The 24,622-nt window shown below is 48.6% G+C and overlaps 2 protein-coding genes across 17 annotated transcripts in view; one reads left to right on the top strand and one right to left on the bottom strand.

Annotated features, from left to right (window-relative positions):
- ATP6V0A1 (ATPase H+ transporting V0 subunit a1) overlaps positions 1-7,175 on the bottom strand; it is a 28,111-nt gene extending 20,936 nt beyond the window's left edge. For 10 of the 15 annotated variants that reach the window (XR_003071931.3, XR_001470354.4, XR_001470353.4 and 7 more), the window contains exons 1-6: positions 7,103-7,175; positions 6,782-6,923; positions 6,521-6,599; positions 6,114-6,211; positions 5,452-5,580; positions 695-798 (exon numbers count right to left, since the gene is read on the bottom strand). Coding sequence is in view for 11 of the 15 variants with exons in the window: in XM_015299582.4 (XP_015155068.1) it covers positions 695-798; positions 5,452-5,580; positions 6,114-6,211; positions 6,521-6,599; positions 6,782-6,898 (527 nt within the window). In the remaining 4 variants the exon portion in view is untranslated. 15 annotated transcript variants of the gene reach the window in all.
- Positions 7,176-10,006: 2,831 nt separating this feature from the next.
- Positions 10,007-24,571, top strand: PTRF (polymerase I and transcript release factor). Of its 2 annotated transcripts, none has more exons than NM_001397414.1 (2): positions 10,007-10,585; positions 22,211-24,571. In NM_001397414.1, the coding sequence occupies exons 1-2, from the start codon at positions 10,166-10,168 to the stop codon at positions 22,874-22,876; spliced, it is 1,086 nt and encodes a 361-aa protein (NP_001384343.1). In that variant the 5' UTR covers positions 10,007-10,165; the 3' UTR covers positions 22,877-24,571. The 2 variants fall into 2 exon arrangements, with proteins under 2 accessions (NP_001384343.1, NP_001384344.1); NM_001397415.1 differs by lacking the exon at positions 22,211-24,571 and adding an exon at positions 16,914-18,540 and having other exon boundaries at positions 10,023-10,585.
- Positions 24,572-24,622: the final 51 nt, after the last annotated feature.

The raw sequence follows: 24,622 nt of genomic DNA, 5'->3' as shown, positions 1-24,622 counted from the left end.
ACCCAGAGATAAAACAACTGCACTACACCAAACACTGAGACGTAACACAATGAAATTGTCTACTAAAAATGTTATTGATTAGAAGAGGAAACAAATGCATTTAGGCCTACAGTTTCTAAGCCCATGACTGCTCATTCTGCCAGGTTCCTGGCACGCCACACATGAAGGATTATAGCGGTCAAGGTTACCACTGACTGTGTTCTAGGCATGTGCTTCAGAAGACCTCACTGATTCAAATCCCTGTGTGCACACAAAGAGTTACACACGTATGGAAACAGCCTGGAAGCAGCTTCTCCCCAGGGCATGGATCCATGGGTCCCTTCACCCCCTTGTCATGGGAACTAGGTCTAACTGCGACAAAGATACAGAGCCACAGTTTTGTCACAGTAGTATGTGCTCAGTTACTGGTTTCAACAAAGCTGTGAGAGCCCAGTGTCTGTAAAAGCAAACAGAACAGATTTACAAGGAATAGACTGGTACAACTCCTCATGTAGAGAGAAACTTCACACAGTGTGAAGTTCACATATACAGGACAAGAACACACACCAACAGTCAGTTTTAGGTCAGCCTTCATCTGCTTCAAGCACCAGTCTAAATCCTGCAACAACAGTGCTCAAATCACTGCAGATTCTGCAGAGCGACCAAAAGGCAGCTGTGTTAACACAAGACAGAAGAAAGCACAAATTGCCATTACCCAAGCCGTAGCGGGGCACCTCTTCCCATCTCACTTGGCTCCAGGAGCGAAGAGGATTCCTCCAACAGGTCTGGATCCGCCATCTGCTGATGATGCAATTCAGCCTGAATTCACAAATCAATTAACATCTAATGAAACTAGTTAGTGGCATGCAGGGAACGAGGAACCAGGAGATAGTTTGGGGAGACAAAAGAAAAAAGAGAGAACAAAACAGCAGAAAAAAGATACAGGTGACAGACAAGACAGCAAGAATCACACAGAGAGGAAAACAACGAGAGGAAAAAATGGAATGGCAAAGCAAAGCTCCCATACAAGAAAGGTCTGAAGGCTGCTGCAAAAGAACGAAGAGGCTGTGGATATATAAGTCTGAAGAAAGGTAGAATTCCAAGAAACTTATGTTTTAAATACAAGTTATGTCCCCAAGAACCTTTTTTTTTTTTTTTTGCACAAAACAGTGACACATCTTAACTCATCTTTTCTTACATCTCAAATGGAGAGGAAAAAAAAAAAGGAGATACGGATTCACTCTTGCCCTGTTGAGCATTTTCTGCATACTAATAACAATGCGGAAGGCACTCAGAAACGCCTGTGGAATTACACATACAACTGTCTGGTACACAAACAGAAGGTTGTGGTTCATCTGAGTCTTCCACAGTCAGTTTATCTAGCCTCAGGGCAGCCTTTCACTTTGCAAGGTTGCAACCCTGTAACCAGTTATGCATGATGTACATACCCTATCCTTGTCTGCCTTCTGCCACATCTCAAAGACAAGGCAATACCATTTTCATCTTGGAATCAGGTGATAATCTTTTGATGGATTCCATGTTTCTTGTCACATCGCTGCGATGCAGTCAGAGTCAGCAACAAGATCTACAAGTACTGGGTAATAATAATTCCTTACTGGCTCTAAAAAATCCTCCCTCCAGGAAAAACACCGTACTTGCATCTTAAAAACATGCTTAGTGCTTAAATCCATTCACTCTTCAAGATATTTACCCCATTCATTGTATTTATTATTCCAGACAAGTGAGATGTATTGCTTAAGGCAGTCTGAGGATGCTTTCAATTCCTGACTAGTAGGCACTAAAACAGGAAGTAGCTTATATAGTCCCACATTGCAAGGAATTTGCAGAGTAGAATTCCTGGGAACGCAGCTTGTGAAAATCAGCAATTTGAGTCAGGAAGGATGCTCCGACCACATCCTCCTGTGTACCACCTCCATGTTTCATTCAGAGCCCCACACCACAGTTATTTCTACCTCTGCAGCTTATATAGTGAAATGGAGAAACACACAGAGCCCCAAATTCTACCTTCTGTAAACAGTTCTTCCCCACCACAGCGCTGGGGAGACTGCTACAACACACCTGAAGGTAGACCTTGAGAGCAGAACATGTAAAATGCATGCATGCAACACAGCCTTGCAAAAGTATACAGCCAGATTGTCAATACAGCATATTGCCTTCATTTGTGCTACAGTCGCACAACAGTTTTAGTGGAAAACTGCAATGTTTTACTTGCCTCCCAATGGCAATGCCTCACTATGGGCAAGGAAAGCTTTTGTAAGGCTGACGAAATGCAGCTCAGTGGCTTGTCAACACACTTGTTTTAGCTTACAGATGTTACAAAAGTAGGGGAGCCCCTAATTTACTTTGGAAAGGTAAAATGAAGCTCTGGTTCATTCACCTTTACGTCAACTTGTTGCAACATCAAACAAACTCCATGAATATATATATTTTTTTCCATAGAGAACACAACAAAAGGTTGGTACCTCAAAAGAAAACATACACACCAAACATACCAGCAATCATTTGACATTAAGATTTCAGGATGTTGAAGAACGATGAGACAAAGTTAGGATTTCAAGAGGCTTGTATTGTATTTATCAGCCAGCAAGATACTCTGATAATGCTGGTGAGGCAGTGCCAGTCTAGTTAAAGCACAGCTGCTAATCACCACATTTTAGCACATAGAACAAAAAATGTTAGCATGTGTGAAAACTTTGGATCCTCCTCATTTGAGGAAGCAGCTTGCCATAAATGTCTAACACTACCTCTGACCCTCTTAGGGCTGTGCCCTTCATGTGGGACACTTCACAAAACAAAGAGAAGTCCTGCTTAGCAAAATAACCAAACAAAACAGCTTAGGGAAAAAAAAAAAAAAAAAAAAAAAAGATGGCTAGACTAGCTTCATTAAACAGGAACTTACATACAGAAGAACTATCTGTATTAAAAAAAAACAATGTTCTTTAAGCTTATGTCCTAAGTGCTCGAATTTTATGATCATACTCTTTCTAGGAGGAAAATGATGTAGTAAGATCCACTCTGTTCTGGAAGGATAAGTGTGTCAGTGTGAAAAGAATTAACAAACAGAAAGTGGAGAGACTAACTACAAGGAGATCAGAGTGCTATCAGCAACGATGCAGAAAGATGGAACTCTAGGAAACGTCTTTTGAGCAAGAGTTACCTCCAGCAGTGAGCAAAACATTACGGTTATTGTGAAGCTGCTTTTATGTGTTGGGTTTTCTTTTGTTGTGACATCAGGTCACATTCAGTTTAAGTGTTCACCCCAATCAGCACCTTCAGTCTCAAGATCTGAGAAAAGTTTAGTTTTCCATGCTCTTGATTCAGGTTCTGCTCTGTGCTGGCTCTGGATTGCTGCCCACAACACCATACAATTCAAGCCCCTTCCAGGTCACAATCGAAACAAAAATCAATTTTCACAAGAACTAAAAGGGATTAATTTCACCATCTAGCTTATTGACCCAGAGCCCAGACAGAAAGGACAGATGCGAAACAAACAGAAGAAAAGCAGATGATGAGAAGAGTTAGAGGGAGGAGAGACGGGGACTGCATGCCATTAACCGTTACTTTTCCAGTCTTCTTTTATGCTCACACTTTAGGATGCTTATGGCAAAACTTTCAGAGAAATCTCTCCAGCCCATACTGTTCTTCATAAGCAAAGACAAGAAGACTAAGAAAAGGAGCATAATCATCAACATGGTGTGTTGAAACAAGAAACGGCTACGCTAACAAGAATGGTCATAACAAGAACTGAAAGAATTTCACAACCTCCCACCCTCACTGCAGAAACTCCAGACAGTAAATGCTAAATCTAAAAGACTAAGTAGCAAGCCATTTCTTGTGCAACTTGTTTCTATGAATAGCACAATCTTGATTACAACTTATTTAAGTCTTCAAGTGTTGAAGGTACTGTGCAAATGACAGCATGACAAAGTAAAGCATTCAGTGTTTGAGGAGATGTAGGACTGCACAAGGCTCAGAAGTCCTGGGCTAGCCAGGACCTCACATAGCTTTCTGATTACAGTGTGAAAAGAAATAGTCAGTTTTGACACCTTCAGTGAACTTCGCACATGAACTGCTCGGTTTGCTTCTGTTTATAGCAGTATGTGACATTTTATTATTACAGAAAACAGGAAGATAAATATCTAAACCTTCACTGGCCAGTCCATTGAAGTCTGACACAAAGACTCCTTATGCAAGTGATCTGACAGATTTTTAAGTAGGAAATTAATGTTAGTATGTTCATACTGTCCTTGAAGAAAGGCAGTAGGCAGCTCTCACTAGGTGAGTGCAATTAATGCAAGTGCACTGCACAAGTTGCACGAGGTTTTACTCAATATTCAGTTAGAACAGGAGAGCTCATCAGCATCTGAATGCAGCTATGTAACAGATTATCAGGTTCGTGCTGTTTGTCCAAAGAGACTCACAGCAACTTCAGGTGGGCATTCAACACTCGAAGACGAGTCTTTTAGTATTGAACAAATCCCATGAGCAACCAACAGATCACACGGGCAGCATATACATCAGCAGCAAGGAAGGTTTGTTTTGGCACAGGAATAATCTTAATGCCTGAACAGGCAGCATCCTGAGCCAAGAAAAAAACCGTTAGATAAACGGTCTGAAGTTTGCAGGAGCCCAACTCCTCTTGATCACAGCCTTTGTGAACACCAGGAGCCACATCCATTAAGAACTCTTTCATCAAATTGTTGATTAGAGGAAACCGGACATGTTATCAGCAAACACCATGTCTTTGCTGCTCTAAAAAAAAAAAAAAACCACACAGGAGCTCTTCGAGAAAACTCTCTAGGTTTTGAGATACTTATGCTTTAAGATGAAGGATCAAGTCTTCTCTTATTCAGGCTTTAGGTCACTATATCATGAATGACACCAGAGATGTAATGTCCCTTTCTGACCCAGCTCTCATTTGACAAAACGTTAATGATTTTAGATGTTCTTTTTCTCTAGAACTTATCTCTAAAAGTTTTGGGGGCTTGATCAAAGGCTCAACATGTTAAAAATAAATCCATTAACTTCAATGAACTTTGTCTTATGACCTAATGAACAATCTCCATATAACACTTCAAATACTGAAGTTTGATTGTAATACCTCTGTGTGAGGCACGACTGCTTATCTGTACACTCAACGAAGAAACTCTTGCTCACTGTAGCACCAAATTTCTGTTCTGTCAACATGCTTTAAGAACTACCAGTACTTTATCCTGCATGTTTTTAGTGAAATCATTGTTTAAGTTAAAAAAAAAATTAAGGAGGTAGATCATGAGTGGCTACGTGTACTGCATGAGAAATGGAACGTAATTTGAGAAGCTTTCTTAGATAAAGCAGGAAGATGAATCTGCTGTCCAAAACAACAACTAAAAATATATTTGAGAATAAAAATGGTAGTTTGAAGAAGGAGAACCTGCTGCTCAAGTGCTGACCCACCCCCGGTATTCTGACCTCGTCAAAAAATTGCTGAGTTTTACGCAGTATAAATTTTAACTCTGTCAGCTCCAAGAAGTTTCTTTTCAGAGCTTCTTGATTTGTGTTGATTTCTTTAAGCTCATTTTCAATTTTCTCAAAGTTGGCCTGCAAGATGGAGAAAGAAGAGAAAGAAAAAAAAAAGTGCCTTAAAGCAATTCAATACATAAGTGCCCTTAAATCTATTAAAACAACACAGGCTGCTTTATGCTCCCATGCAATTTGCATACAATTATGGAGGCTGCACACAGACTATTTGTGACATTCTCTTTGGGCTGCTTGAAACATTTCTGACTCAGGTAGTTGCCATTATAGGTACTAGAATACTCACAGTATTCTTCAGATCATCACAAACCCTTAACAGCCCCAACACTGACCCACTCTAAATCGTGCTGCCAAAGAGTTTTTCAGGAATTTCACTTATTCAAGTACTGGCTTTCACTTTTAGCCATATCTGCACAAATGTGAAAGCAAAACAACGTTGGTGAATTAAAATCAAACTGATGGTAGCGTTTCAAGTGACCGGGGACTACAGTTAATGAATCGCTACCATTAAACACAACAGATATCTATCCATGGAGTTAATGCCATGGGTTTTCATCAAGGTCAAACACTACTTAAGTCTTAAGACATATTATTACCTCCAAATCAATCATGTCACGTGGAAATGGCACCTCTGGGTTTTCACCCGTGTCCATGATAGGAATATTTGCTTTTTTGATCTCCTTTTCAACAAATCCTGGAAAGACAGTACCATTAACATTAGCTGAAAAGATACCTTAATGTCAAGTTACCACTCCTTTAACCCACACTCATAGGCTGATCTGTGAGTCCTTTCACCTACAAGATCGTGTGATTGAGTTATTTTTCAACTAGGAAATGACTCCTTGGAGGCAGTCTGACTGGCTGATATACAGAAGAAAGGCAGCCTTCAGTTCTCCAATCTGCACTTTGCCTTTTAACATTGTTCTAGGCTTAAACTACAGGACTCATTTCCCCATAAAAGCTGCAGCATTACAGGCACACCGGGACACATTAAGGGACGTACTGAGCTTTCGGTCCATTTCTTCACACCTCCTGACTTCATTAACAAATTTACGCTGGAAGACATTCACGTCCGGGTTCAGCTGCCAAGAGAAAAACGTTTCCTCAACGACACCCTTATGTCAGGGACCCCCAGAGACAGGACCGGGGGTAGCGAGGGGGCATGCGGGGGAGCAGCGGGCTCTGCGAGGTCCGCAGCAGCACGGAGGGGCCGCAGCCGCCCCTCCCGGGGTCCGGGCGGTTCTCCCCCGGAGCTGTTACTCACGTCGCGGAACTGCACCTTCCCCAGCTCGCCCAGTTCGCTGACACAGCAGTACGCGGCTTCAGACTGCAGGAAAAGCTGAGCCAGGGTCATCTCCTCGCTGCGGAACAGCTCCCCCATGGCGGCGCCGTGCCCACCGCGGCCTCTGAGTGGAGAAGCGGCGATAAAAGCACGGGAGGAGGCCGAGAGGGGCCGGCCGGGCCTCCCCGCCTCTCCGCCGCCCCCTCACGGCGCCCTTCGAGCTCACATGGGGTGGGAGCGAAGCCTCAGCCCCGACAGACAGAAGCCCCACTGGGCCGCGTAGGCCCGGTACCGCCGCGTTACCTGCCGCAGTGTCCGCACCGCTCCGACCCGCACCGTCTCGGCCACCAGCTGACCGGCAGCGACGCCCGACTCTGACGTCACCAGGCACGTCTCCTAGCGACGGCGCGACTCGCCGGGCCGCAACGGAAGTGACGACACAGGACGAGCGGAAGCTGCGCGTTCTGCCGCACTGCGGCCCTTCTGACGTGTCTGTGTGCCGGGAGGCGGGCAGTTACGCCGCGTCCATCGTGGCCGAGGCGTGAGGGCGCAGCCCGTCCTCGTGTGCGGGAAGCGGTCGCGGAGAGCAGTTGAGGCCGCGGGCACAGTGCGGGGCTGGAGCCACGGCCTGCTGGGACCCGCTGCGGGGCGGCACCCGGCTGAGGGCAGGGCTCACTTCAGGGCCGGGCCTCTCTGCCGCTGCCTGCTGCTCTGGGCCCTGCCGAGCGCCGTGCCCAGTTCGTGTACCCGCAGCACTGCAGCTGCCAGCTCATCGTCCAGCTGCCCTGCGGTACGTGCTGCCCCACTGGAGTCAGTAGAATTGAGCAGAAAACAGCTCAATGCACATGCTGTGTTTTACTTCCCTTTGTTGAACCACACACATCAAAGAAAACACAGTCTGAAGCGGAATGATGCCAGTTTCTGTGCGGACTGTCCTCTGCCTACAGGAAGATCCAAAGGTCAAAAGCAATCTACCGTTCAATAACAGCACCAAGAAACTGTGCTGCAAAAGATGGAGACGAATCCACTTGCCCTTATGTGTCCAAATCAGTGGGAAAGGAAGGCTACAGTTTGCCACCTATTGGCTTTCCCTGGTACGTCTCTGTGGCAGAAAATGGCTGAAATGAAACGAGTCTTAACATAGGATCTTACTCACTGCATTTTAGCTTGGGGCGTGACTGCTGTGTGTGCAGCAAGCCCAGAATGTGACACTGAATGTGTTCTGCTGAGTGACTAAAACCAGATTCCTGTTCTGTTGGTTTATGTTTCTCTATCTAGATTTACGTACTCAGTCTGATGTTGTTGCTTTTGTTCCCAAATGGGGAGCCTAAGGCATAGAGATTGCAGTAAAGTCTCAGAAGGAACTAGAAGGAGAGCACTGGCCATAAAATTTCACAGAAGATAGTTGTGGGAATCCACTCTGAGGAGATCTCCCCAGTGACAAACAACTGCAGAGCTTTGTTGCTGTCTGGCAGGAGGGAGGGTTTTTTACATGGAACTGACTCATCAGCACCAAGCACTGGAAATAAATGCTCAGGAAAAAGGTCCCTCCAGGAAAAAACAGGGTGTAGAAAAGCAAGCTATTTTTATTATGTGACATAATACCTATAGTGGAAGCTGCACAACACAACTTGCTGAAACCAAATCCAGATCAATGGTGTACTGTGGGTAAACAGCATTGAAAAGCAAGCTGTCACATGGCAGAGAACACGGGGGCACAGAAAGTGCTAACTGCAGCAAGTAGTCCTCGTTAAACAATGTTCCTATACATCTGATTGTGTGTAGTGAGTTTCCCAGCTTGTATGCCAGGAATTAAGGATTTCTTCCAGTACTGGCTTGAGATATGAGCCTGGATAAACCAAACTTTGTAGGGCCTGTATTCTATTTCCCTGCCAGGGGCAAATGTCAAGAGTGGGCTTGACCCCAACCCGAGGCAGGACGTGCTGTATATGGGTTGCTGTCATCAAGGTACAGGACAAGAGGGAAACTGCAGCCTTCCCAGTCTGCTCACAGCCCTCCAGCTGAGCCTGGAAGGGTTTCTGCTGCCCACACCACTGGAGGCTTCGCAGCAGCAATTTCCTCTGGCTGAGTCACCAACAGTACATTTAGAGAGATCCCAATCAGGGACACTTCCAAGATACAAATTTTCCTTCATCATGTTCCTCTCCTTGGTCTTACCAGGTTGTTGCAGACACTTTGGGAGCACATCACAAGTGTCTTTTAAGGCAATAAGCTGATGGTGGTATCACAAGACATAAACTTCTGCCAACACTGAAAGGCTCTATGACTTGCCTTGTGCCAACAGCAAGGTTAAAAGTTAGCAAAATAGGGATGATTTTCTCCCCTCATTTTCAAAAGCTTTATGTACTCTCTTAATTTCTGAAATAATCAGGTGGTTGGTTTGTTTGCTTGTTTTACCAGTGATACCCAATGTAGCACACAGTATTTGAGTATTCCTTAGAAGTACATTTCTGCATAGCATACATGGAAGCATGTCCTTCATTGAAGCCTAGTGATGGGATCTGTGGGTGAGCAGCAGACTGCAGAGCTGATAGCTGCTTTTAGGTTGGAGCGGCCATTGGCTTCACTTCAGGAATGAATTATTCCTTTTATGTAAAATCCTGCATGGCATTGTGGCATACACTGTACACATCGTGTATATTCCTACTGTGTGTATTCAGACACATGGAAGTATGTGTTTTTGTGATCCAGATGTTATTTTTTGTTACTACACAACCTGAATTACAGCCGTTTTTTAAAAGTATTGAAAACCAAGCTCTCAAAGTACTGGTAAAAATGCCAACAGTTGGCAAAAGATCTGAATTTTCCAGCTGAACTTGAACGTGTGCAATTGTTTAGAGCAGCGTTCCTTTAATGTATACAGCTGTAGTGTTTCTTTCCAGCTGCTTCCCGCGCCATTTGCTCCATGTTTTTGTTTTTTCCTCTCATTGCACATAATGCCTTTAGACTTATTATACAGGAGAGGCTGTTGGAGTTTCAGAGCTTTGCATTCCTTGCTGAGCTGTGCCTGTGTTTGCATGCAAAGCCATCGCCAGCCCTCCAACTATTTTAATCATTTCAGAGAGGGTGGGTCATCAGGCATTTGGCAGCAGGCTCCTTTTATATATCTGAGGTGGAGTCAGCCAATGACCTGCAAGCCTGGAAAATTTTGCAGGGCAGTTTCACTGGACAGCTTTGCAGAGCTGTGCCATTTGAATTTCAGCACAGACATCCACGCACTGTGCTCTCCATTTCTGGCGTGTCTCCCAGCACAGAGTTTAGCTGAGGCTCGGGTTCAGCTTTCCCTGCTCTCTCCCTGCAGTGGCACTTTCTCTGGGCTCTCCTAGCCAGGACTCCTCAGCGATCATGGAGGATACTACTTTGCAAATTATCGAACCACCAACTGCTTCTGAGGCCTCTGAGGAGCAAATGCCCGAAGAGCCCATCAAGTCAGACCAGATCAATGGTGTGATGGTGCTGACCCTTCTGGACAAGATCATCGGAGCAGTGGATCAGATCCAGCTGACCCAAACACAGCTGGAGGAGAGACAGCAAGAGATGGATAGTGCGGTGGTCAGCATCCAAGGAGAGTTAACCAAGCTGACAAAAGCTCACACCACGACCAGTAACACCGTGAACAAAATGCTGGAAAAAGTGCGTAAGGTGAGCGTCAACGTGAAGACCGTTCGGCAGAACCTGGAGAAGCAGGCAGGGCAGATAAAGAAGCTGGAGGCCAACGAAGCGGAGCTCTTGAAACGCAGAAATTTCAAAGTCATGATCTACCAGGTAAGGAGCAGAATTCTGTGTGTTGTGTTGGTGGGTGTTTTTATTCCTACTGGTTCTGACATACTGCATGGTCCATTCCTCTCCCAAGCTCCCCTGCCTGGCTGGTGTTCCACATGAACGTGGGTCTGGAGTAGCTCTCATTCATGTTTCAATGTTGTCTGTGTGTTCTAAGATAGAGTTGCTGCTTTTCTTAACAGGAGTTTTAATGAAGATAGTGGGAATGCCCTGAAGCAATTACTGTGAAGGACCTGAAGTATTACAATAACCCGATGTAGTGTTAACTGAAAAAGGGACAGGAATGCTATGTGTTATGGGGGGGTTATGGTAAATCCACCTGCCAACTTCTATTGTAGTCAGAGGCTACAAAATTATCATCTACAGGGAGAGCGATAATGTTTCCTGTTTGTGACACGCGTCTTACAACAAAGCACAGTAACCCCAGCATGGGGTTAACCTCACTGCCAGGACAGACACACACCAGGGGAAACACCAAACAGGTCTTGGAGCGCAAAAATCCTTGGGTCTGCCTTTGCCTTTGTGCCTGTATGTATTTCCACTTTCTTTTTACCATGAACTGCACATCCTGAGTCTTCTAATTGTCTGATTACAGTAACAGCTTTGGTTTGCTTGGTGTTCATAGCTTGTGTCAAGGGGTGGATTTTTCCTTTAATCTTAAAGAAGAGAAGAAAAAGGAATATGTTTATGTCTCTTTTCCTTGTCTGGAGTCAGTCCTCCTTACCAGAGCAAAGAGTATTGGCCCATGGAAAAAAGTGAGTGAAATAGTTAATGATTCATTTAGGAGCCTTGAGGTTGATAATAGTGTCAGGGACAAATAGAGAAATGTCCACTGCTGATCACAGAGAGATTGAAAACCAGAACAAAATGGGCAACAATCCTTACCACAGTGTCTGAAGGGAGAGCTGATGATAATGAGCTCAGGAATCTGGCAAGTACTGAGGCCTCTGCAACTCTGATTCAGAGCATAAGCATTTGTACTTTTATCATGCATGAAAGACTGAAATACTTGAGCATACTCAGACCCTACAGGCAACCTGACCAGTTTTGTATCTCTATTTATTGCACACTTTTTATGTAAGGCTATTTGAGGAGGACAGACTTACCCATGGAGAAGTAAAAGGGAACCCCGGAGGTGCTGCAGAGGCAACAAACGGTGCAAAATGAGAAGAGCAAAGGAAATTGTTTCAGAAAACATTCCGTGTGGGTTATGGAAATAGGTAGGAAGTTGGCAAACTGCTGAGTCCATGGGAAGCATCCGAAATATTTGCAGCTTGTCATTCTGTGGGCTGCTCCTTTCAGTTTATTGCTGCTCATGAATAGGAGTAAAATTTTTCTTTGAATTTAAAAAACACAGTTTTACTTCTGAAGGGCATCAGGGGCAAAACTAACACTGACACAACGGGGCTGGAACAACTTAACTGGAAAAAAAAATCCACTGTGGGTTTTTGATGTGTGAATTCTAGAAAGAAATGAGCATGTTAAGATTAATGTGCATTAGGAAAAGGACTTGCAGATGTAGCACTCCTGTGATGCGTTGCTGTGCAAAGATGGATCCCTGCAGTGAGAATTTTGCTGGCAATCCTTGGAGCACAGGGAATGGCCTCAAAGTGTGGGGTGTTTCTGTGGTCCTCTGCAGCAGTGTAACCACCCCTCCCTGCATGCAGTGATGGAAACGCAGTTTTGCTCAGCAGAAAACACCTCTAAATTGTATCAGTCTGCAGCCTGTCAAAGCTACAGGAGCTAATATTTCTCCTATAGAAAACAGGTAGTTCTTTAACCGTTGCATTAACCTGTAGATTGAACTCCATGAAAAGTTCATCGTGTAATTTTAACAGTACAGAAAACTGGGCAGGAGGCGTTGGTGCAAGAGAAAATTGACTGCTGCATGTCACAGTCTCCTTTTCTGGTGGAAACATTCTATAGAAGTCAAACATCTGGGGGGATTTTGGAAATCCTGCTTCTGGGGTGGGAGTTTTTGTTTTGCCTCGTTTTTCCTGGGAGGAAAAGTATTAATGGGATTTGTATGTGGCTGTGATGCAGAGGTGGTGTTCTTCAGACAGTTCGGACAGGCTGACGCTGGGAGCTGCACAGCAGATGCAGAGCATCAGGATACAATTCTGTGTCTCAACGTATTCATTGGGGTATTTTTTCACAGCTGGTAATCATGGGCACATTAGTGATGAGGATTTGCTGCTGTGATTATGCAAAATGGATAATACCAATGCATTGAAATGGTTAAACTCTACGCAGACAGAAGTGATGGTCGTGAGTGCACATAGCAGAGGTGTCTACTCGACGGGGACGACGTCCTGCTGCTTTACTTCTGTCAAACTGTGCTGTTTGTTGTATGCACCCCTCTGATTCTCCCTCCATTTACTAATATCCTCCTCTGTCTCAGTCTTAATAATCAAGAAGTTTTTTGCAATGCATTAACAGTCCGTAAAGCCCAAACTCGATGGACTGCACTGTGGGGGTTTACATGTGGAAATTACACTGTTTTTTCCAAGCTGTGTCTTACCATAAAAGCAAACAGCCACATTACAAAGTCACTCCCATCTAATTCAGCGTTTCCCTTCTTCAGACCCAGCACCCATCAGGGTCTAAGTGAGGTTCTCTCGTGTTGATTTAATTAATTCCCTCATGGTGAATGAGACCAGGACTGCTCAGGGAAAGCTGCCTTTGGAAAACTGTGATTAACTTTCCTGTGTAACTGCATTTCCAGTGGCTATGGATAAAAAGGCAAAGATTTATCAGTGTTTTCTTTTGGATAACAGGAGAGAAACTCATCTGAAGAGACACAAAGTATTACATGAAGCAGTGATGGCTATTTCTAAGATGGCTGAACAGAAAAGCAGTTTTGCACAGATTTAATTTTGCACGATTCTGTGTTGTGAAGAGTTAAAAGGTGCTAAGGACAAATCAGCAGTTACAGATTATAGATCTTTTGTTATTCTCTCAGCAAGGAATGCTGCGTCTCCAGCAGTTCTGGAAGGGACTATTTCAGGAGTGCAAATGGGCACCTTGAGAGAAGAGGTCAAACTGCACGCAAGTGTTATGCTGTGCAAGGGGAGAGGTTAGGAGGAAGAGAAAATGAAATGCTCTTCAGCTTGAGCTGCTGGCTGATCCTGAAGCACTTCTGTCTGCTTGGTTTCAGAATTAGTGGGGCTGGCAGTCAGACATTCCTTTGAGCAGAAGTTCAGTATTGTTGTGAACAGGACTTTCCTTCCTGAAAAGCTGGATGTCAGATGGCTGTGTGCGCCCCATTGGAAGCGCATACAGAGCTCCTCAGTGCTGCCTCTCTGCCTTCTGCCCTGGGCTCCCGTCTTACTTAAATCAGCACACCACATCAAACTGAGTCGGATACAGCAAAATGAGGTGACTTCATCCCAGAGCTCCTGTTTACAGATAGAAGCAATGGGGCTGGTTACTACAGTTCATGGTTAGGTAATGGCAGAGAGCTCTTGGAGCACAGTGTGCCCCATTCATCTGACGAGCAGCACATGTCAGTATTATGTAAGCATTGGATATTGCCTGCAAACGTTTTTTTTTTACCATTAAATTTATTCCTTCAAATGCCAATGCCTGTTTTTCCTACAGCCAGACGCCACAGTGCTTGCAGCACTCAGCAGACGTATCAGGTGTTTCTAAAACGTGCTGGTCCCTTATTTGGAGACTTACATGGGAGCCAAACTTTAGAGACAGTCTGCCTCATGATGGGCAGCTTCATTATTAGAGAAGGATGTTTGTGATGGCTTTGAGGGGTCAGAAACCCCTGTGGGGCTTCACTACGCTTTGGTGAACTGCACAGCTGCCCAGAGCTGTGCATGGAATGGAGTTGCTCTGGGAAAGGGCCGGGGCAGAAAATGCACATGGTCTGTACAATGAGCAGGGTAGGTAGGGCTGCTAGCAGTGGTATAAATAGCACAGTTTGGCTTTTGTGCCTCCAGTAGGCCTTATACGGATGGGAGCAGCAAGATCCTGGGGAGGAGGGACAAATTTCAAACCCACGCACTGCGGCGGTGGAGTCGGAAGCCAGAATGAAAGGCACTGAGCATCCCTGTGCCCTCCAGCAGCTCCACGTGGGCAGTGCTGCAGGTGGAGAGAAAAAGCACTGTGGCATCTTCACTTCTGTCCTGCTGCTCTTGGAGGGGTGGGAAAGTGCCATCCTATGGGAAGGAGGGAAAAACAGTTTGAGTCATTTCCTTTGGGCTGCAGGCCCTGAGTTCAGGCTGTGTTCTCTCTCCATTGTGAGGGGCACCATGCTGACATCTCAACGTGCAAAGATTCCTTTCTATTTTCTGCATGTTACTGAATTACACGAATCTCAAAATAATAATTTGTGGGAGGCTGTGCCTCCTCCACTGCGCCTCTGAGCAACACCTGAATGGTAACAGCCCATTCCCAGGACTTTGCTTAGTGCAGATTATCACTCCTTCTACCAAAAGGCAGTTCTGGAGCATGGCTTTCTCTGTTGCGGCTCAGAATCAACTGCTTTAATATTTCGTTGCTCAGATATTATTTATAAGCAGCCAATGTTTGCTGAAATCCTCTCAGTGCTGTAGTTCCATAGTGAGCTGTGCAGCAATAAATTCTCTCAGAGCAAAGGGCCAATTTCCACTCTCTGATGTACTGTGATGTGCCTGTGCCCAATGTAAAGCTCAATGCTGCTAGGCAGCAGGCTTAGCCCTCGTGTGTCCTGCTTGGGAACAGGACCTGTTTTAGGTCCTCTTGGCTCTGCAAGATCTTATCCAGCGCTGTCCAGCTGCAAGATAAGACAGGGACCGGAGACAAAGATGCTGAATGTCAGTGAGGGAAAACAAAATATTTAGAATAAAAAGTCTCAGGATGTTTAGCCAGTGCCTTTTATTTGAGGATGCAAATGTCAGTATCAGCACTGATGTATCTGCATATCATCTGTAATGCAAACTCCACCTTTATTGGTTTGCCGTTCAGAAATAGCTGTGGGGTTGTTCATCAGTTGGGACAGGTTTATCCGGGAGGAGCACTTGTGCAAACACTGATAATGGGATCAAACCCTTTTCCTTCTGTCAGCGGAAAAAAAGAAAAGAAAAAAGAAGACTTTTTTGTTTCTTTGGCTGTTTCCTGCAGTCCTGCCTTTCGTCTGACTCACTGTTAGGCAAAAGCATTCTTCCAAACAGCCTCCTCCTCAGCTAGGACGTCCTGCACTGTTCCTCCCTGTCTCTTCACCATCGGGTTTGAACTAACTCCAGTGACTGTACCAAGCTGCCCATTCTCAACAGCTAATGAAGAATATTTGGCCTTTTAAGAGACAGTTTCCAGGAGGTAATGTGACTAGATGTGTTTGCTAGAAAATGATGCCAAAAAGATTGTACAAGACACAGAATTTCAGAGGATAAAATGATTCTGCTAGTCAGGGAGGTACTGCTTGAGAAGGAACCACTTCATCCCTTCAGCACTTGGCTTTTTCCCCTTTGTACTTTAGATCTTTGTTTCTGCAGAAGCCTTCTGGTGACTTCTGACTGTGCCAAGGAGTCAAAGCTCCGCTTTCTGCACCTCTCCTGACACTGCTGGAACAAAAGTCTGTCCAACCTTTAGAACGGGAGAGCCAAACCCAAGGCTGTGAATGTAAAGGGTTAATTATGTATGTCAGCTGCCCCTAAGGCTTCTGAGTAACCACCCAATGTCCCCAGGACACATTTAGCAAAAGCTTTGATGCTGGGTGAGGTATTTGCTGGGTGGCTGATGTGGGTGTCTGAGCTGCTGGTGTTGTAGGGATGGTTCAGGGTATTGTCAGTGCTTTGACAGAGCTGAATAGATGGAGTTCTGGAATCGTACCCAGCTTTTTCGATCTTTCCAGCTTGTGTATCTGTTAGCAAACGTAGACTTAAAATCTTTCTCTTCTCATGTTCTTACACACAGAAGCAAATTCTGCTTTCATCTTCATGAGAACAAAACAGAGATCTCCATCATAACTGGCGTCAGATCACTCTGTGAGCTGCAGTATGGAGAGTCTGACCCCACAGCAGCATTCAGCAGGAATGTATCTGAAACCACAGGAGGGATCGTGCACCTCGCAGGGTGTGCTGTGAATAGGAGGATACTCCTCCTTCCCATAAATCTTTGCAGATTGCCTTTGCTGTCAAAATTTCCTACCTAGCTTCTCCCTTTACTAAATCACACCACCGTGCCTTTTCTTCCTGCCTGTTCTTCTACTAATCTGGATGATGCTTGTCATCATTCCTGATCAGATTGGCCAGTGGGGAATAGGTAAGCTTTTTCATTACGCTTCATTCTGCCGGCCATTGAAATGCCATTTTCCTCACCTCAGCCTGAGAAGAAGCAGAGAGTGCCCTTTGAGTCCTCGGCAGAGCTCTGAGCCGTCTCCAGCAGCAGTTCCCAGCGCCCGCGCTGCCCAAAGTGCCGTGGCCCAAATCATCAGAAGACATGAGAGGAGGCAGCAGCCGTAGGGCCCCAGGAGGGGAATCCCTGAAGATTGTTTTGAACCTCTTCTGAAGCTCTGAGAGCTGCTGATTGTAGTGCCGTTGTGTTCTCCGCCTGTTTGCGGCTGCTGTGAGCATTTAGCCCTGCAGGGCTGATGCTTCCAGCTGGCAGAAATGCCTCTGCTTGTTGACTAACTGCTTGCTGCTTGCTGCCAGGGTTGTAATGGATGGTGAGGAGCTGTAATTCTCTTGCAGGCATTACAGGACTTGTTTTATGCTGCCTCTGTGAGCAAGGAGGGAGACATTGCTCTTTGGTTTGCACAAAGGGCTGCAGGCAGTGCAGATAGCTTTGAGAGTTGCACTGTGACTGGGCAAACCCTGCAGCATTCTGAGCCTCAGTTTCTCCCTCTGAAATACAGACCAGATAGCACCTACCTCCTCAGACTTGCTGTAGAGTTGAGTTTATAGGCGTATTGTTTTAAATAGCAAAAGCTGCATGATACAGAACTAAACCTGCCTCATGAGGACATAGCAGCACCTGTCTCTGTTCAGTGCCGGGCTCTGCTCGCTGGGAGCTGTGCTTCTGCTGCAAACTTCAGACAGCAGTGACTTTCATGGCTTTGCCTGCCCCTTTTCTCAGGCCATAAGGGCTGCAGGTATCAGCACAGTGCTGTGCTGTGGGGCTGCTGGAGATGATGTCTGAAGCTCCGGGTGCCCGCAGGTGGACTCCCACCATGTCTGCAGGGCCGCTCTGTTGGAAACTCTGTGCTTTATGGCTTTTTTTTTTTTTCCAGTAGAAAGGCCCAGAAAGAGCCAGGCAAAGGTGAACTCAACCTGAGAATGTGAGGATCAGTGGAAGCTGCCAGTGAAAAATTCTCATTTTCAAGGACAGCGAAAAGATACAAATTTTTTAAGCAGTTATCATTTGTGGTACAGCCATACAGGAATTATAATCTCCAAAGGCAAAGATGCTGAAACGGAAAGCACAGCTTTTCTCTTTGGAGGCATCCATACCTCCCTGGGTTCTCTCAGTCTGTGGGTGCTTATCAGACATGTTGCAGCTACACAGGAATAGCTGTATCCTCCTTCTGTGTTCACAGACACAGGTTCAGCGCTGCACAGCATCCCTGAAGGCCAGCAGGCCAAGACGGTGATGTGGCTGTGGGAGCACAGATCTGCTCCTGCTCCAGGGCTTGCTCTGCCCTGGCAAGCTGCCTGCTGCCAGGGTGCTCAGCATTCCTGCCCCAATTCCCTCGGCTGTAGAGTGCCCTGGGCAGGCAGAGGGGGTGGCGTGGCACAGACATACACTGAGCTTGGGCCTGGCCAGCATTGGCCCTTTTTGGTCAGGGGAGAAGCTGGGGATGTGAATGCTCATGTTGTGCATGGTATGGCTGCATGTCAACCAAACTCAACTGTTTGTGCTGTTACAGTTGTGTAAAAATAACTGAACAGAATGAATTGCAGGTGTGAGTTGCATGCAAGTGTGAAAAAAGCTCCATTAAACCTTCAAACTGGAGATCAGAGTGGTGAGAGTCCTGGGACTGTTTTTTGTGGTGATAATGAGATCCTCTATTCAACAGCAGCCCAGGAGCCCCTCTCAAGTTTTGGGAGTGTTCCTCTTATCTGCTGGTGATTCTGCAATCCCTGCAGAGTTGGGCTGGGCTGGGAACACAGCTTGGCTCTGTGCCTCATTGGCCTGTCCCTGACAAGGGAAGTATTTACTCGTGTTGTAGCAACGGGCAGTGTGTGTATGGCCATAAAGGGGCTGGCGGGGTGACTCATTGCAAGGGAACTCAGCTTGGAAACACAGATAAAAGCCCCATTAGTACAGCAAAGCAGGCGCTGCTCTGCCCCAGATGGAGCAGCTTTGTGTTGCTGCAGCAGGAGCGTAGGGCAGCTCAGCCCCTGGGTACCTCTCCAGGCTCCCATCAGCTCTGAGCAGGGAATCTCCTCAAGTGCTGCTTCCCAGCCCCAAACAGCTGACACTGTGCCACAGAGACAGCACAGCTCCTCCTGAGGTCTGGGGGCGGGTGGGGGTGGCACGCTGTGTGGGGCAAGAGAAACACAGAACGATCCAGCAGGGGCTGGAGCTGAGCCTTTCTGTGCACCCAGCTCAGAGGAGGCTGATGGCCTGGCTCAGCACACGGCCACCACTTGCCCTTGTTGGGTGGATCTGCACTCTGTGTACAGAGCAAGGAGGATTTTTCTTCTGTTGAGATAAAAATCTGAGAAATCTTGTCTTTGTGCCAACTGGATTCAGGCACAGGGAACATAGCTGGTTTGCATTTGTTGATGGGGAGGGACTGTTTGAACACCCCAGTGTGTGGGGATGCCAAGAGCCAGGATTTCGGACTCTCCCACTCCAGGGGTCAGTGTTTTCCCAGTAAAAATAGAGTGCTTAGAATGCCTGCTGTTAAAAATGTGCCTCATCTGGATAAGTCACGAGTGGAACAAAGCGTACACAGCACAGAGCTGTGCCCTGAGCAGGGATTTGCACAGCAGCCGCCTGCAAAGCCGGAACGGTTCGGGATTGTTCTGATGGGGCCCCACTTCCCCTGTCTGCAGGCAGACATGCAGGGAGCACTCTGACGGCTGGGACCTGCACTGCTCTGCCTGCGTGTGCTGTAGGAGCCCCTGGGCAGTGCCTGGGGATGCTCAGAGCTGTTTGCTCATCCCAGGGCTGTCCTGCACTCAGCTGGAGCCTGCTGTGTCAGCAGGAGTGCTGCCTGGTGCAGATGGGCCTTAAGTCAGGAAAGTGACCCAAATCAAACAGTGCTGGGAGCACACCGGCTGTTCTCCAGATGGTTATCTACAGATCTACAGATGGAGGAAGAGTCAGGGGAGCCTCTGGGCTGGGGGTGAGGGCTGGCAGCCTGAGAATGAGGGTGGTTTGGGGGAATTTAGGTGCAACAGCAAGGCAAGAGCTGCTCCCAGCACCTGGTGGGGTGGATGCCTCCATGCTGGTGAGGGCATTGCAGATGGTGCGAATGTCACTGGGGAGTGTTGCTGGTGCAGCCCAGCCTGCTATGTTGGAAAGCGCAGTTATAAGAAGAGGGAAGGCAGTTACCTATGGACAGATAGGGAGTTTTTGTGCTGGCATTTCTATCTGTACACACAGGCTTGGGAGTTAACCAGGGCCTGATTAGGATCTGGGTTTGCAGGATGTGGTCATTTCCAGCACTGGTGCCAGGGGAGAGGGGATGCCTTTGTTCTGTCCCATTGTGTTGAGGTGGGGGAAGGAAGTGCTGCAGTTCCCAATGTTCTTGGCAGAGCAGGGTCTCCATAGGTCTTGGGGATTTCTCCTGCAGGTGTTGTGCAGAATGTGGTCCTGCTGTCCTCAAGGGGCACATTGGCTCTGGGCTTTCCCAGCCCTCCTGAGAGCACGAGCATTGTTCTCTCCTGAAGGAGATGTCAAATGGAGAAAACACATGCGGGCTGCTTCACCCTCCAGAGTTTATCTGAGGCCTGAGCAGCAATTCAGGGGAGGCAGAGCCTTGGCCCTTGCAGCTTTTTGTTTGACAAAGCCCAGGAATGGGACCTTTGGTCCAGCAGAGCCGCGCTGCGGTGATTTCGCTCAGCCAGGTGTTCTGTGGAAGTGATTTTCCATTGTTTACACCATTTTGTTCAGATTCCCTCTCAGTTCCAGAAATTCTGCTTGTTCGAGGAGCAGTGCTGTCCTGTGCTTGGGGGGGATGAGAAAACCACCAGAGCTACCTGTCACATCCTGTCAGAGCAGCAGTGGTGCACAGGTGGCAAACATGCAGTCCTTCCCAGCGTCACAGAAGACATCAGAAGGTCCCTGGCCACCCAAGAAAACCCGCACAGAAACATACATGGAACCAGTGTGCCTCTCCAGGCCCTGTCCCCAGCAGCTGTGTGACACTGGGATGTCCTGGCTCTTCACATCTGCGCTGCTCATTAGCCTGCAGGCAGAGTGATGCGGCAGCTACAGCCGGTGTTGTGTTTGGACCCCAGCCCTTTCCTTCTGAAGCTGCTGTCCCCAGGGCTGGCAGTAGCACCTGTGGGTCCTTCTTTCCCATGGCCTTCTCTAAGCCCCAGCCCAGTGCACTGTGCTCTGTGCGTGTTCCCACTGCACGGCTGTGCCTCGTTCCTGCTGGTTCTCTGGCTGTGCTCCTCACAGCACTCCATGCCTCTCCCTCCTGGCTCCATCGGTTAAGACAACTTGGGCATAAATTTCGGAGCTGTGTGCTGCAGCTCCACAGCTGCGATGCTTTGTACAGTGATGGGCTATTTCCAGCCCGTCCTGGGAAGGCAGTGGTGATTCATTGCACCAGGGACGCACGCTATGTGCTGCTCGGATGAAAACCAATCCCACCCCAGGCCTGTGCCCCTCTCTTGGCTCCAGTGCCCCTCCTGTGCACATGCCTGTCCTCTGCCACAGAGATCACAGATTTGGCTGACCCAGGGCAGTGGAGAAGCTGAATGAATTTGCCTTTAGTCCTCAGGAAAGACAGCGTAGCTCCGCTGTGTGTGTCAGGATGTGTCTCAGCCTCCTTCAGATACAGGCTCGGAAAAACACAGTGGTGAAATGGCAAAAATGCCCACATGCTGTGCCCTGGTAGTTGTCCCAGCCCTACATCATCTCCTTGCAGGACCTGGGAAAGCCTGGGCCCCAGCTGGGCTGCCGCTTGTGGCCCAGTGCTGGGTGGGCACTGGGAGGCAGTAGGGAGGTGGTGGGAAGCCCCAGAGGAGGTCAGGGAAGGCTCTAAGCAAGGCACAGGGGGACAAGGAGTGCGGCTGGCAGGGCAAACCACTGCTGCCCAGCAGGGAGCTCCAGCAGCGAGCAGGATCGGAGTGCCCAGTGCCTGCTGAGGCAGCCGAGGCAGCAGCAGGTCAGCTTGCAGCTCACAGCCTGGCCCAGCTGAGTGCCTGCACAGCGCCATGAAAACAACACTTGGGAAACTGAGTGCTGATGGTGCAGCTGTCAGCATTGGGTGCGAACAAACCTGCGTGTCCACAGCAGGCACAGCTTCCGTCCTCTCCCGGCTGCTCCATGGGGTCCCAGCCACGCAACCAGGGCTCTGCAACTGGTGTAAGTACATGAACGAGTTGTGTGGCAGGAGCCCGGAGTTCCACCATGAGTCGTCACTGTGCTTCTGCTCAGTGCTGAGCAGGGCTGCCGAGGTGGGTGTGTGTCTCACTGGCTCCGCTCTGTGTCTTGCAGGATGAAGTGAAGCTCCCATCCAAACTGAGCATCAGCAAGTCTCTGAAGGAGGGTGAAAAGCAGGAGAAGGAAGGTGAAGGTGAGGAGGTGCCTGCAGGTGAGGACCATGCAGAGGAGGATCACATCCAGCTCTCCTCTGATGAAGAGGTGGAGATTGAAGAGATTATTGAGGAGTCACGGGCAGAGCGCATCAAAAGGAGCGGCATGAAGAGAGTGGATGACTTTAAGAAGGCATTCTCGAAGGAAAAAATGGAAAAGACAAAGCTGAAGACCAAGGAAAACCTGGAGAAGACCCGCCACAACCTAGAGAAGACCCGCCACAACCTGGAGAAGAGGATGAACAAGCTGGGCACCAAGATTGTGACTAATGAAAGGAGAGAGAAGATGAAGACTTCTCGAGACAAGCTGAGGAAGTCTTTTACCCCTGACCATACCATCTATGCCAGGTCCAAGACAGCCGTCTACAAAGTGCCACCCTTCACTTTCCACGTCAAGAAAATTAGAGAGGGCGAGGTGGAAGTAAAAGCCACGGAGCTGGTGGAGGTGGGTGGAGAGGAGGGAGAAAACTCGGATCTGATGCGTGGGGAGAGCCCTGAGATGCACACACTGCTGGAGATCACAGAGGAGTCTGACGCGGTACTGGTGGACAAGAGCGACAGTGAGTAGGGCAGGCAGCAGCACGGAAAGGTTCGGATGGATGGCTGAAGACGGAACCATTCACATCGTGAGATCCCTCTTTGCCCCGGTGCCCTGGGGGAAGTGTACACAGCATCTTTACTACCCTGCAGAGCCGATGCCGACCCCTGCCTGCTAGGACAAGGTGTATTTTATATTTTAGTTTTAGCACACAGAAATGTTAGGAACACAGGACTGTTTTTCTTACACTGTCAGATCACCCTTGGAGACCATTCCTGCCGCAGCTGCGTGAGAGCCTTCCAGAGCCCAGACCTGGAGAAGGGCTCTGAGCCACGGGGACCCAGCCCAGCTGGAGAGTGCTAAAACCAAGATAACAGCCGTACACCGAAACGCTCAAGTGTCCTCTGTGAGCACAGACCTGGTGTCAAGAATGCCTGCCTAGCCCACAAGGCCCCAATTCCCTGTGCCAGGCTGAGCGGCTGTCCCTGCAGACAGCAGGATGCGTGGGATCCAAGCTGCCGCCCGAGGAGCACAGGGTCTGCAATGCACCCCAGCCTGCGGGAGGGAAGAATCGAGCACATCCCGTCAGATGTAATGGTGGAGCTGAGATGTAATGGCGGCCACGTGGCACGCAGGCGGTCTGCTCCATTCTTTCCTCCCAAGGACCAGATTGCTGCAGCGGAGCCGGCACAGCTTTACCACAAAGCCAACCTGGACTGCAGAGCCCTCACAGCCTGCGGCCGCTGCCTCATCCCACAGCGCTGCCATCGCGGGAGCGGCGTGGGCTCACACTCCCCAGCTCGGGTTAAATCCCAGCTGCCTGAATTCCGGCTGGGCAGGGAATGTGCAGAGCTGGACGCTGCTCCCCACCTCCCGCGCGTGCCACCGTCGGTGGGCAGTGAGAGCACACCGGTCGGGGAGAGGGTGGGTGTGGGTGTCTGTGCCAGAGGAGCCCACTCCAGCTGCGTCACGTTGCCAGAGGAATTTGGGCTGTGCCGGTGCTGTGGGGGGCACCCGGCCGCCAGCGGGCAGCCTTGACACCGGTCCAGCACCACATCTTGAGCATTTCTGAGCATCTCCTTCCATCGGGGGTCCCAGCGCGGCTCGGGCTCGCGCCCACGTCCTGCACTTCCCTCCCATTTCCCACTTCCCGTGGCTTTGCTCTGTTGCTGTAGGATCACACGCAGCCCCACAGCACTGCCCGGCTTGGCCCACGCTGCTCTCACACGCAGCCACCGCACGGCGCGGCCCCGCGGCAGCAGAGCAGGAGCAGGCAGGAGGCTGCGGCCCCACAGCTTCTGCTGGGAGCTGTGGGTGCAGCGGGGCGGGTGGACGTGGGAGGGTGGGATGCGCCCATCCCGTCTGCTCAGCACTGCCCTACGTGCCGCTTTCCTTCTGGCCCTGCTCCTCCCCGCGCAGCCGGGACTGCTGCTGACATAACCACGTATATAAACTTGCTTTTCCTCTCAGATCGTTCTCCCTCTCATTGTCTAACGCACCCAGCCCTCCCCACCCCACGGCCCTGACCCGTGCCCGTGGCCGCACTGTGCTGTGTGTCCCGGCCCCGCGGGCTCCTCGCGGCGCTGCAGGCCCGCACGGTGCAGCGGAGCTGCCGGGCATCGGTCCCACCGCGGTGCCCACCCCGGGCGCGTTGGACAAAGCTCTGATTGTTTTCTATGACTGCATCCTGGTGAGCAGCACAACCAATAAAGGCTCTTTTGTAAAGGAGCAGCATGACGCCTGCTGAGCGCCGGGCTGGGGGTGGCGGGGCGGGGG

This window comes from Gallus gallus, chromosome 27 (genome assembly GCF_016699485.2).
Source record: "Gallus gallus isolate bGalGal1 chromosome 27, bGalGal1.mat.broiler.GRCg7b, whole genome shotgun sequence".
Classification (NCBI taxonomy): Eukaryota; Metazoa; Chordata; class Aves; order Galliformes; family Phasianidae; genus Gallus; species Gallus gallus.
This window is presented reverse-complemented; position numbering and strand designations above follow the sequence as displayed.